This window comes from Panulirus ornatus, chromosome 39, assembly GCF_036320965.1.
Source record: "Panulirus ornatus isolate Po-2019 chromosome 39, ASM3632096v1, whole genome shotgun sequence".
Taxonomy (NCBI): domain Eukaryota; kingdom Metazoa; phylum Arthropoda; class Malacostraca; order Decapoda; family Palinuridae; genus Panulirus; species Panulirus ornatus.
In genome coordinates this window covers 14,078,682-14,093,624 of record NC_092262.1, presented here as the reverse complement: position 1 = coordinate 14,093,624, position 14,943 = coordinate 14,078,682, and the positions used below count along the sequence as shown (strand labels likewise).

The 14,943-nt window shown below is 40.5% G+C and overlaps 1 protein-coding gene across 1 annotated transcript in view; it reads right to left on the bottom strand.

Moving 5' to 3' along the window:
• LOC139761194 (KICSTOR complex protein SZT2-like) overlaps window positions 1-14,943 on the bottom strand; it is a 388,469-nt gene that overhangs the window by 127,900 nt on the left and 245,626 nt on the right. The window contains exon 51 of the mRNA XM_071685224.1: window positions 14,472-14,551. Within this exon, the coding sequence (XP_071541325.1) occupies window positions 14,472-14,551 (80 nt within the window). The remainder of the gene's footprint in view (window positions 1-14,471; window positions 14,552-14,943) is intronic.

The window sequence follows — 14,943 nt, the reverse complement described above, 5'->3', positions numbered from 1 at the left end:
TATTACTTCTTTCTTGAATTTGGTTACAAACTCTACTATCATTTCATACAAAGGGACAGCACTGACAATGAATAACATCAATACATCTAAAAATACTTGGGCAAGGATGTGCTTAGATGTAAAAAAGATGAGAAGAGACAGACAGTAATTGAGAAGAACCTGGATGTTCTAGCTCTGGGAGAGTGAAACTAAGCTGATTGGAAGGGGGAAAGATAGGTTTGGGGATATCAAAGGTTAGCATGAAGGCCAGAGATACAAAAGGAGTAAAACTTTCATAGAAACAGGAATTGTGGGAATGTGTGAAACAGTGTAAGGAAGTGAGCTCCAGATCAATGTGGGTAAAAATATAAGTGGATTTAAAAAGTGGGTGATTATTAGTGCTTATGCACCTGGCCATGAGAAGACTGAGGATGACAGGCAAGTGGTTTGGGAGGAGCAAAGTGAGTGTGTTGGGAATTTAGATATGAGGGATCAAGTATCAGTGATGGGTGATTTGAATGTGAGAATGGTTAATGCAGCAGTTGAGAGTATAAGGGGCATGAGGGACTCAATACTGTGAATAAAATAGTAAACAGCTTGTGAAGTTGTGTGCTAAAAAACGACTGGCAATAGGAAATACCTGATTTAAAAAGGGGGAAATGCTATAACATACATGGGAGAGAGGGTCAGATTGCAAGCAGACAGTAGTGGATTATGTATTACTTGACATGTGGGCAAAAGAGAGACTCTTAGATGTGAATGTGCTGAGAGGGGCAGCTGATGGGATGCCTTGAGGGTAGCTCTCTGAAAAGAAATAATATGGGTGAGAGAAGAGGGTTGTGAAGGTGAGTAAGCTTAAAGAGCTTGTGTTTAAGCTTAGAATGGAAAAAGGTGAGAGTAAATGAAGATAGGGAAATCAGTGAGGAATGCAAGGCATTTTGAGAAGCACTGCTTACAAATGAGGGAGAAGTGTGTGGCATAAAGAACAAGGGAGGTAGGCACATGAGAAAGAGTTATGAGTGGTAGGATGAGGAAGTTAAGCTGCTTGTGAGTAAGAAAAGAGAGTTGTGAGGGTGTTAGCTACAAGTAAGGGGTATAAGTGATTGGAAACATATAAGAGAAAGCAGCAGGAAATCAAGAGGAAGGTGCAAGGGTTGAAAAAGTGGACAAATGAAAGTCAGAGTAAGCAAGTACCAGCAAACTTCATGGAGAATAAGAAAATGTGGGAAAACAAGAGAACAAATGGATGCAATCAGTGAAGGGGTAAATGCAGAAGTAATAATGGGGACAGATGATGTGAAGCGGAGATGGAGTGAGTATTTTGAAGGACTGTTAAATATGCTAGATTGTAAAGTGGGAGATGTGTGGTGTTTTGAATGTGGAGATATACAATGTGCGACAAACAAGGCAAATATTTGGAGAAATGAGAAGACATGGTATAAGACTTGCATATAATGGAGTGCACTAAAGCAACTGGAGCAGATGGGAATGTACTTGAATTTCTTAAAAAGGGAGTGACCGAAATGTTGAAGTCATTAGGATTTTCAGTCTATGTGTGGATCATGGTGAGGTGTCTGAGGAATGACAAAATACCTGTATAGTGCCACTATATACATGAAAGGATTACAAAAGTGAATGTTTGAATTACAGAGGGACAAGTTTTTTAGTACACATGGTAAGTTGTATAAGAGCGGTGAATGAGGAGGTGGTGGCATACACACAGCATCAGATTGGAGATGAACAGTGTGGTTCCAAGAGTAATAAAGGATGTGTGAATTAAATTTTTGCTTTGAAGAATTTGTGAATACATAGAGAAACAGAGGGATTTGTAAATCATTTATGGATCTGTAGAAGTATATGACAACTGATACAGATGTCTTATATAGGGTGTGACTTATATATGGTGTGGGAGGAAGGCTACCAGAAGGACTGAGAAGACTTATCAAGAGAGTAAGTGCACATGCAGATAGGAGGAGGAGGGGAGGATCTGAAGGAAGGTAGTGTGGTGTCACCATGGCTATCTAATACATTTAAGGAAGAGGCGATGAGGGAGGTGAATGTGAGTTTTTTTGAGAGAATGATAGGTCTGCAGTCTGTTGGGATAAGAGGGGCCTAGAAAGATTATCTATTATTGTTTGCCAGTGACATAGCACTGATGGCATATTTGAATGAAAAGCTGCAGATGCTGATTTCTAAAATTTGGGAGAATGTATGAAAAGAGAAAGTTGAGAATATATGTAAACAAAAGCAAAGTTATCCCTGGAGACAGGGGAGAAAGAATACTTCCCACATATTCCCTGCGTGTCATAGAAGGTGACTAAATGGGGAGGGAGCGAGGTGCTGGAAATCCTCCCCTCCCATTTTTTTACTTTTCCAAAAAAAAAAAAAAAAAGAACAAGGCCAAGTGAGGATATTCCCTCTAAAGCTCAGTCCTCTGCTCTTAACAATACCTTGCAAATGCAGGAAATGACGAATATGTATGAAAAAAAAAAGCAAGGTTATTAGGTTTGGTAGTGAAGAGACAGGTTGGTAGAAGTATGAGTTTAAAAGAAAAGAACTTACAAGAAAGTCAAGTGCTTTAAGTACCTTAGTGTGGAGATGGGAATGAATGGAACCATGGGAGCGGAAGTAAGCCATAGAGTGGGTGAGAAGGCAAAAGCCCTGGGTGCATTAAGGAATGTGTGGAAAGAGAGGTCACTGTCCTTATGGGAAAAGATGGATATGTTTAATGGGACTGTAGTGCCAACAGTGTTGTATGGATGTAAGGCACAGGCCCTAAATAAAAGAGTATGGAAAAATGGTGAAGACATCCTTCAAAGGATTGTCAAGTAATGATACGAGCTATCTAAAAGCTAAATATTTGGTTTAAAGGTGCAAATCTGTGTGAATTTCAGTGTACAAATATTTGTCTATCTTTACATCTATCCATCAATCAGTATCATTCCATTCCCAATTCAATGGCCTAGATCATGCACACACAGCCTCAACACCAATCACTACCTATTTCCAACGCATTAAAATAAAAAATGAATATTACTATATCACCAGCTTACCTTCTGCCAAAGGACTTTCTTCTACTGGGATACTACAGAGCTTAGGAAGCTGGTCAGTGAGTGGCATCACAAGTTAAGCAAAGCGCTGATTACTATATTACTACAATTTTGCCTCTGACACATCAAACTGACCAAAAAACTTGGAATACATAAGAACAACAGTCTGTTGTGTCACAGTGCACTCTTATCTAAAATAAGATTTTTTTTATTTTAATGCATTTTGCTTTGTCGCTGTCTCCCGCGTTAGTGAGGTAGCGCAAGGAAACAGACAAAAGAATGGCCCAACCCACCCACATACACATGCATATACATACACGTCCACACACGCAAATATACATACTAATACATCTCAACGTATACATATGTATATATACACACACACACATACATATATACACATGTACATAATTCATACTGTCTGCCTTTACTCATTCCCATCGCCACCTCACCACACATGAAATAACAACCCCCTCCCCCTCATGTGTGCGAGGTAGCACTAGGAAAAGACAACAAAGGCCCCATTCGTTCACACTCAGTCTCTAGCTGTCATGTAATAATGCACCAAAACCACAGCTCCCTTTCCACATCCAGGCCCCACAGAACTTTCCATGGTTTACCCCAGACGCTTCACATGCCCTGGTTCAATCCATTGACAGCACGTCGACTCCGGTATACCACATTGTTCCAATTCACTCTATTCCTTGCACGCCTTTCACCCTCCTGCATGTCAGGCCCTGATCACTCAAAATCTTTTTCACTCCATCTTTCCACCTCCAATCTGGTCTCCCACTTCTCCTCGTTCCCTCCACCTCCGACACATATATCCTCTTGGTCAATCTTTCCTCACTCATTCTCTCCATGTGATCAAACCATTTCAAAACACCATCTTCTGCTCTCTCAACGGCACTCTTTTTATTACCACACATCTCTCTTACCCAATTATTACTTACTCGATCAAACCACCTCACACCACATATTGTCCTCAAACATCTCATTTCCAGCACATCCACCCTCCTCCGCAAAACTACCCATAGCCCACGCCTTGCAACCATACAACATTGTTGGAACCACTATTCCTTCAAACATGCCCATTTTTGCTTTCTGAGATAATGTTCTCGACTTCCACACATTCTTCAAGGCTCCCAGAATTTTCGCCCCCTCCCCCCTCTATGATTCACTTCCACTTCCATGGTTCCATCCGCTGCCAAATCCACTCCCAGATATCTAAAACACTTCACTTCCTCCAGTTTTTCTCCATTCAAACTTACCTCCCAATTGACTTGACCCTCAACCCTACTGTACCTAATAACCTTGCTCTTATTCACATTTACTCTCAACTTTCTTCTTTCACACACTTTACCAAACTCAGTCACCAGCTTCTGCAGTTTCCCAACCAAATCAGATACCAGTGCTGTATCATCAGCGAACAACAACTGACTCACTTCCCAAGCTCTCTCATCCACAACGGACTGCATACTTGCCCCTCTCTCCAAAACTCTTGCATTCACCTCCCTAACAACCCCATCCATAAACAAATTAAACAACCATGGAGACATCACACACCCCTGCTGCAAACCTACATTCACTGAGAACCAATCACTTCCCTCTCTTCCTACACGTACACATGCCTTACATCCTCGATAAAAACTTTTCACTGCTTCTAATAACTTGCCTCCCACACCATATATTCTTAATACCTTCCACAGAGCATTTCTATCAACTCTGTCGTATGCCTTCTCCAGATCCATAAATGCTACACACAAATCCATTTACTTTTCTAAGTATTTCTCACATACATTCTTCAAAGCAAACACCTGATCCACACATCCTCTACCACATCTGAAACCACACTGCTCTTCCCCAATCTGATGCTCTATACATGCCTTCACCCTCTCAATCAATACCCTCCCATATAATTTACCAGGAGTACTCAACAAACTTATACCTCTGTAATTTGAGCACTCACCTTTGTCCCCTTTGCCTTTGTACAATGGCACTATGCAAGCATTCTGCCAATCCTCAGGCACCTCACCATGAATAATTATACATTAAATAACCTTACCAACCAGTCAACAATACAGTCACCCCTTATTTAATAAATTCCACTGCAATACCATCCAAACCCACTGCCTTGCTGGCTTTCATATTCCGCAAAGCTTTTACTACCTCTTCTCTGTTTATCAAATCATTTTCCCTAACCCTCTCACTTTGCACACCACCTCGACCAAAACACCCTATATCTGCCACTCTATCATCAAACACATTCAACAAACCTTCAAAATACTCACTCCATCTCCTTCTCACATCACCACTACTTGCTATCACCTCCCCATTAGCTCCCTTCACTGAAGTTCCCATCTGTTCCCTTGTCTTACGCACTTTATTTACCTCCTTCCAAAACATCTTTTTCTTCTCCCTAAAATTTAATGATACTCTCTCACCCCAACTCTCATTTGCCCTCTTTTTCACCTCTTGCATCTTTCTCTTGACCTCCTGCCTCTTACTTTTATACATCTCCCACTCATTTGCATTATTTCCCTGCAAAAATCGTCCAAATGCCTCTCTCTTTTCTTTCACTAATAATCTTACTTCTTCATCCCACCACTCACTACCCTTTCTAATCAACCCACCTCCCTCGCTTCTCATGCCACAAGCATCTTTTGCACAAGCCATCACTGCTTCCCTAAATACATCCCATTCTTCCCCCACTCCCCTTACATCCTTTGTTCTCACCTTTTTCCATTCTGTACTCAGTCTCTCCTGGTACTTACTCATCCAAGTCTCCTTTCCAAGCTCACTTACTCTCACCACTCTCTTCACCCCAACATTCTCTCTTCTTTTCTGAAAACCTCTACAAATCTTCACTTTCGCCTCCACAAGATAATGATCAGACATCCCTCAAGTTGCACCTCTCAGCACATTAACATCCAAAAGTCTCTCTTTCTCGCGCCTATCAATTAACACGTAATCCAATAACGCTCTCTGGCCATCTCTCCTACTTACATATGTACACTTATGTATATCTCTCTTTTTAAACCAGGTATTCCCAATCACCAGTCCTTTTTCAGCACATAAATCTACAAGCTCTTCACCATTTCCATTTACAACACTGAACACCCCATGTATACCAATCATTCCCTCAACTGCCACATTACTCACCTTTGCATTCAAATCACCCATCACTATAACCCGGTCTCGTGCATCAAAACCACTAACACACTCATTCAGCTGCTCCCAAAACACTTGCCTCTCATGATCTCTCTTCTCATGCCCAGGTGCATATGCACCAATAATCACCCATCTCTCTGCATCAACTTTCAGTTTTAGCCATATCAATCTAGAATTTACTTCCTTACACTCTATCACATACTCTCCCCACTCCTGTTCCAACTGGAACTCCCTCATGGGGGTGGCCACAGCAATAGAGTCTCCATAACTGGTGGACTCAAGTGCCACTTCTTAACCTTTAATGCCTCACCTTTAACAGGCCACTGGCAGAGGACAACTCTAGTGCAGTATTTGTAGAGGCTCCTACTATATATTCAAATGGGGTTGTTGATTTTTTAAAAATTCAATTGTTATTTTATTCCTCTATAGCTGAGGTTTTATTTGATTACATATCTATCTTAAAGATATCTTTATCTGTTTACTTTGTCCTTATAAATCCACTAAAGAAAAGAAGTTTAAACCAATGGAAGTGAAAGGGTTTAACAACAGTAGGTTTAATCTTCTATCTGTTACATCTCAGGGTTAAATATTTCCCTTGTAATGGTCTTATTCACATGGCATTACAGCTGAAATGCCTCAGCTCTTAATAGCTCACTCAGTAGTCTTTCCATTTCAAAGATAAACTCAAGATGAAAAGCCTTAACAAAATGGTTCACGAACTGCTCATTGACCCCTGAGACAAGAGAATGCGTAGATATTACATAAATTAACTGCCTGAAGAAAATATTACCAATGCAACTCTATTCAGAATGCATTGAAAAGCAGATGAGATCAAAAGAAATCAGAAGGGTATTCTGACTATGCATTTACTTGCAATGAATCTAATCTATGAATTGAGTACTGCTGAATACAAGCAGTATAATCTATCTACCTGTGATATTATATATCATATTATACTTAATACTTAACTGCAGAAGCTGGTGACTGAGTTTGGTAAAGTGTGTGAAAGAAGAAACTTAAGAGTAAATGTGAATAAGAGCAAGGTTATTAGGTACAGTAGGGTTGGGGGTCAAGTCAATTGGGAGGCGAGTTTGAATGGAGAAAAACTGGAGGAAGTGAAGTGTTTTAGATATCTGGGAGTGGATCTGGCAGCGGATGGAACCATGGAAGCGGAAGTGGATCATAGGGTGGGGGAGGGGGCGAAAATTCTGGGAGCCTTGAAGAATGTGTGGAAGTCGAGAACATTATCTCGGAAAGCAAAAATGGGTATGTTTGAAGGAATAGTGGTTCCAACAATGTTGTATGGTTGCGAGGCGTGGGCTATGGATAGAGTTGTGCGCAGGAGGATGGATGTGCTGGAAATGAGATGTTTGAGGACAATGTGTGGTGTGAGGTGGTTTGATCGAGTAAGTAACGTAAGGGTAAGAGAGATGTGTGGAAATAAAAAGAGCGTGGTTGAGAGAGCAGAAGAGGGTGTTTTGAAATGGTTCGGGCACATGGAGAGAATGAGTGAGGAAAGATTGACCAAGAGAATATATGTGTCGGAGGTGGAGGGAACAAGGAGAAGAGGGAGACCAAATTGGAGGTGGAAAGATGGAGTGAAAAAGATTTTGTGTGATCGGGGCCTGAACATGCAGGAGGGTGAAAGGAGGGCAAGGAATAGAGTGAATTGGAGCGATGTGGTATACCGGGGTTGACGTGCTGTCAGTGGATTGAATCAAGGCATGTGAAGCGTCTGGGGTAAACCATGGAAAGCTGTGTAGGTATGTATATTTGCGTGTGTGGACGTATGTATATACATGTGTATGGGGGTGGGTTGGGCCATTTCTTTCGTCTGTTTCCTTGCGCTACCTCGCAAACGCGGGAGACAGCGACAAAGCAAAAAAAAAAAAAAAAAAAAAAATTATACTTAATGGCTATCCCTGAGGATAGGGGAGAAAGCAGACTTCCCACATATTTCCTGCGTGTCATAGAAGGCGAATAAAAGGGGATAGAGCAGGGGGGGGGGGTGTTTGGAAATACTCCCCTCCCATTTTTACTTTTCCAAAAGAAGGAACAGAGAAAGGGGCCAAGTGAGGATATTCCCTCTAAAGCTCAGTCCTTTGCTCTTAACGCTACCTCAGTGACACGGGAAATGGCAGATGTATGAAAAAACTTAATCACTGTTTCCAGCATCAGCAAAGTAGCACCAGGAAACAGACGAAGATTGGCCATCCGCTCTTACACACAAATATATATACATAAATGCCCATACACACACATATACATACATATAAATATCAACATATACATACACAGACATATATGTATATACACGTGTACATATTCATAATTGCTTGCCTTCATCCATTCCTGTTGCTACCCCGCAACACAGGAAATAGTGTCGCTACCCCCACTTCAACGAGGTAGCATCAGGAAAACAGACAAAAAAGGCCACATTCATTCACTCTCAGTCTCTAGCTGTCATGTATAATGCACCAAAGCCACAACCCCTGTGGTTTCTATCTACCTGTGATATAATGCATAATACAATGAAATAACTGTTCATCCTATTTCTTGACACAGTGTACTCTCTTGGTCAATCTCTCCTCACTCATTCTCTCCATGTGCCCAAACCATTTCAAAACACCCTCTTCTGCTCTCTCAACCACACTCTTTTTATTTCCACACATCTCTCTTACCCTTACGTTACTTACTCGATCAAACCACCTCACACCACACATTGTCCTCAAACATCTCATTTCCAGCACATCCATCCTCCTGCGCACATCTCTATCCATAGCCCACGCCTCGCAACCATACAACATTGTTGGAACCACTATTCCCTCAAACATACCCATTTTTGCTTTCCGAGATAGTGTTCTCGACTTCCACACATTTTTCAAGGCTCCCAAAATTTTCGCCCCCTCCCCCACCCTATGATCCACTTCCGCTTCCATGGTTCCATCCGCTGACAGATCCACTCCCAGATATCTAAAACACTTCACTTCCTCCAGTTTTTCTCCATTCAAACTCACCTCCCAATTGACTTGACCCACACCCCTACTGTACCTAATAACCTTGCTCTTATTCACATTTACTCTCAACTTTCTTCTTCCACACACTTTACCAAACTCAGTCACCAGCTTCTGCAGTTTCTCACATGAATCAGCCACCAGCGCTGTATCATCAGCGAACAACAACTGACTCACTTCCCAAGCTCTCTCATCCCCAACAGACTTCATACTTGCCCCTCTTTCCAGGACTCTTGCATTTACCTCCCTTACAACCCCATCCATAAACAAATTATTTCATTTATTATACTTTGTCGCTGTCTCCTGCCTTAAAAAGGTAGCGCAAGGAAACAAACAAAAGAATGGCCCAACCCACCTCCATACACATGTATATACATACATGTCCACACATGCACATATACATACCTATACATTTCAACGTATACATATATATACATACACAGACATATTCATATATACACATGTACATAATTCATACTTGCTGCCTTTATTCATTCCTGTTGCCACCCCACCACACATGAAATGACAATCCCCTCCCCCGCACCCATACGAGGTAGTGCTAAGAAAGACAACAAAGGCCACATTCGTTCACACTCAGTCTCCAGCTGTCATGTATACTGCACCGAAACCACAGCTCCCTTTCCACATCCAGGTCCTACAAAACTTTCCTTGGTTTACCCAAGACGCTTCACATGCCCTGGTTCAATCCAATGATAGCATGTCCACTTAAAATAAATATTTATCTTAAACCCTTGTAACCTGGATTCCAGTATGCTTAAGACTACTAAGGGTACTATGCAAGGCCCATAAGCTTTGTAAGAATATGAAAAAAATAAAAAACTGCACAGTACTGTGTATGAAATTACTTAATCAAATATCTATTAGTTTACCTAAGCATCCATATGACTTCATGGCATGAGGAAATAATAAAAATTAAGATTATGATTTCTACAAAATTCAACTTCACGTTTTAAAAGCAACTTACAAATCTAGCTTTAAAAAGCATTCTGCACACAGCACATCAAACAGAAAACTGTGCAACAATCATGGCAAAGCCAGCACTTTAACAGTAAATGATGTAAGTCCTTAATGAGACCACCAAAGTATATCAAAAAGTTACAACTATTAAACTAATTAGAAATTTGGATCAAAATGCAACTTACTTCACAAGATCATTACAAATCCATGAAATTCATAATACACAAAATATCTTTCACTACAGTTTAAGTTTTGACTTGATTTAGCAATGTTGCTAACACATTCTATCAAACTATGTACAAATGAAACTAAGAAACAAAAGAAAACATAACTGAGAATTCATAATACATATATCGATGTGTTAAGGCATTAGAAATTTGAAATGGAATATAAAGAAAAAGTTGATATTGAATTAATACAAAAATCAAGTACCCTTTGAATAATAATGAAGGTGGGATTATCATGTACAGATAAATAATAATGAAGGTGGGATCATCATGTACAGATAAATAATAATGAAGGTGGGATTACCATGTACAGATAAATAATAATGAAGGTGGGATCAACATGTACAGATAGATGATAATGAAGGTGGGATTATCATGTACAGATAAATAAGCAGACCTGCTCTGGAGAGTGGGCCTTAAAAGAAAGGATTTTTTTCCCAAGAATTCTTGAACATAAGAGGAATATACAAATCAGATGGAGTACGAACAAGGTGAGGGAAACTGAGGCAGTGGAAGGATAGAGTGAAAAGTGTCTTGAGTGATCTGGGCTTTAACGTGCAGGAAAGTGTGAGGCATGCATAAGAAAGTGATAAATGGAACCATGTGGTATATGTGGGGTGACATGCTGTCACTGGACTGACCCTGGCCATATGAAGCAGTCAGGGAAACATACAAAAAGGTTTGTGGGGCTTGGCTTTTGTTCAGATGTGCATACATTACAACTATAAAGTGGATTAAGTAAATGAGGCTATTCTTCATCTGTTCCTGGAGCAACCTCACTGTATAGGAAGTGGTGAACAAGTATGAAAATATGGCAGGGGTAAGTGATGTCCCCATGGTTGTTTAAACTGTTTATGGATAGGGTGGTTAGGGAGGTAAATGTAAGAGTTTTGGAGAGAGGGGTGAGTATGCAGTCTGTTGTGGACAAGAGGGCCTGGGAGGTGAGTCACTTGTTGTTTGCCAATGATACAGCTCTAAAGGCTGTTTTGTGTGAGAAACTGAAGAGGTTGGTGACTAAGTTTGGAAAAGTGTGTGAAAGGAGAAAGTTGAGAGTAAATGTAAATAAGAGGAAGGTTATTAGGTTCACTAAGGTTGAGGGACAAGTTAATTGGGAGGTAAGTTTGAATGGAAAAAAAAATTGGAGGAAGTGAAGTGTTTTAGATATCTGGGAGTGGACTAAGCAGTAGATGGAACCATAGAAGTGGAAGCAAGTCACAGAGTGGGGGAGGGAGTGAAGGTACTGGAAGCGATGAAGAATGTGTGGAAGAGAGAACATTATCTTGGAGAGCAAAATTGGGTATGTTTGAAGGAATAGCAGTTCCAACAATGTTATGTGGTTGCGAGGCATGGGCTATAGATAGGGTTGTATGGAGGAGGGTGGATGTGTTGGAAATGAAATGTTTGAGGACAATATGTGGTGTGAGGTGGTTTGATTGAGTAAGTAATGTAAGAGTAAGAGAGATATATGGGTATAAAAAGAATATGGTTGAGATAGCAGAAGAGGGTGTGTTGAAGAGGTTTGGTCACATGGAGAGAATGAGTGAAGAAAGATTGACAAAGAGGATATATGTGTCAGAGGTGAAAGGAACATGAAGAAGTGGAAGACCAAACTGGAGGTGGAAGGATGGAGTGAAAATGATTTTAAGCGATCGGCGCCTGAACATACAGGAGGGTGAGAGGCATGCAAGGAATAGAGTGAATTGGAATGTTGTGGTGTACTGGGGTTGAAAGGCTGTCAATGGACTGAACCAGGGCATGTGAAGCATCTGAGGTAAACCATGGAAAGGTCTGTGGGGCCTGGATGTGGAAAGGGCACTGTGGTTTCAGTGCATTACACATGACAGCTAGAGACTGGATGTAAATGAATGAGGCCTTTTTGTCTGTATTCCTGGCATTACCTCGTTGAAGCAGGGGATAGCGATGATGTTTGCCTATGGGGCAGGGTAGCAACAAGAATGGATGAAGGCAAGCAAGTATTAATATGTACAAGTGTATGTATGGAAAGGATCACAATTTAACGCGTGATCAAGTACATTCCGATGAGTCTATGGGGAAATGAAACACAGTAAGTTCCCAAGTGCACTTTCATGTAATAATCACATCATCAGGGGAGATACAAGAAAGAAATTAAAGTCATTTAATATACAATGAAGAGACATAGCTAGGACACCATTTGGTAAACAAGTGACTGTCCAAGACAGACAACAAGTGTATCATAAACTTATTTTGTAGAGCAGAAGGGGAATTGTCTACAAATTTTATCAACAATAAAGCTATCCAATTTGTATAGAATTACTAATATCAGGGTGTGCAAGGAATAGGGTGAATTGGAATGATGTGGTATAACAGGGTCAATGTGCTGTCAGTGGATTGAACCAGGGCATGTAAAGCATCTGGGGTAAACCATGGAAAGTTTTGTGGGGCCTGGATGTGAAAAGGGAGCTGTGGTTTAAGTGCATTACACATGACAGCTAGAGACTGAGTGGGAACGAATGTGGCTTTTGTTGTCTTTTCCGAGCGCTACCATATGCACACGCCGGGGAAGGTGGGTGTTGTTTCATGTGTGGCAGGGTGGTGACGGGAATGGATGAAGGCAGCAAGTATGAGTATATGTGTATATATGTATATGTCTGTGTATGTATATGTAAGTATATGTTGAAATGTATAGGCATGTATATGTGTGTGTGTGTGTGTGTATGGGCATTTGTGTATATGCATGTGTATGTGCATTAGCCAGGTAGTGCAAGGAAACAGACGAAAGAATGGCCCAAAGCTACCCACATACACATGTATATATATAAACGCCCACACACGCATATATACATACCTATACATTTCATCGTATACAGACATACACATACACAGACATATATTTATATACATATGTACATATTCATACTTGCTGCCTTCATCCATTCCTGTTGCCACCCCACCACACATGAAATAGCACCCCCCCAATCCCATCCACCCACACATGAGGTAGTGCTAAGAAAAGACAAAAAAAAGGCCACATTCATTCACACTCAGTCTCTACCTGTCATGTGTAATGCACCAAAACCACAGCTCCCTTTCCAAATCAAGGCCCTACAAAACTTTCCATGGTTTACCCCAGATGCTTCACATGCTCTGGCTCAATCCAATGACAGCAAGTCCACCCCGGTATACCACATCGTTTCAACTCACTCTATTCCTTCCATGCCTTTTATCCTCCTGTATGTTCAGGCTCCGATCGCTCAAAATCTTTTTCACTCCATCCTTCCACCTCCAATTTGGTCTCCCACTTCTTGTTCCCTCTACCTCTGACACATGTATCCTCTTTGTCAATGTTTCCTTACTCATTCTCTTCATGTGACCAAACCATTTCAAAACAACCTCTTCTGCTCTCTCAACCACACACTATTTATTACCACACATCTCTTACCCTTTCATTACTCACTCAAACCACCTCACACCACATATTGTCCTCAAACATCTCATTTCCAACACATCCACACAACCCAATCTATAGTTCATGCCTTGCAACCATATAACATTGTTGGAACCACTATTCCTTCAAACATACTCATTTTTGCTCTCGCAAGATAACGTTCTCGCCTTCAAACCATTCTTCAATGCTCCCAGAACCTTTGTCCCCTCCCCCACCCTGTGACTCACTTCCGCTTCCATGGTTCCATACGCTGCTAAATCCACTCCCAGATATCTAAAACACTTCACTTCCAGTTTTTCTCCATTCAAACTTACCTTCTAATTAACTTGTCCCTCAACCCTACTGAACCTAATAACCTTGCTCTTATTCACATTTACTCTTAACTTTCTTCTTTCACACACTTTACCAAACTCAGTCACCATACTGTAGTATGCAAAGTGATGTACCAAGAACATTGCATTTTGTACCTTTAATAAATCAAAGTAAAGACATCTTGCCTAAAAAGTTACATCTATTCCCCTAACTTAATAATTTTCAGTACACTCTCAGTTACAAAATTAAATGGGGTCTCATAAAGAACTAATACCCTTATATACTATATTTTCTATGGGTGAATTATGCTTACCTGCACAAGATTAAGGGGTGACGGTGCTCGCTCTCTATGGCTATCTTCTCGACCATCATTAGGATGCACCATCCTCTTACCTATGGAACATTGTAATTACATTCATTACCTCACAATTATCCATATATCTTAACTCTCTATTATTCAAGACAGAATAACTCGGGAAACCCATAAAAGATAGTTGCAAAGGGACTAATAATCAAAAGAATCTATCAAAATATTACTGCACATACATCAATAATAATTGAGAAATATGAACTAAAGAAAGCCCTGTACTTAAAATAAAAGTAGCGTCCTAATATTTTATACTCAAGAGATTTAGTCTTTCAAACATAAGATAAAATCATGATACATATCATAAATCTTAATGCATGCCCCCAAGCCAGTTGAGTGGTAATGAATACATGGTTAAATTGCAAAAGCCATTTAGTATATATATAAACTAAGTAATTGTGTGGCTGACATTATATTC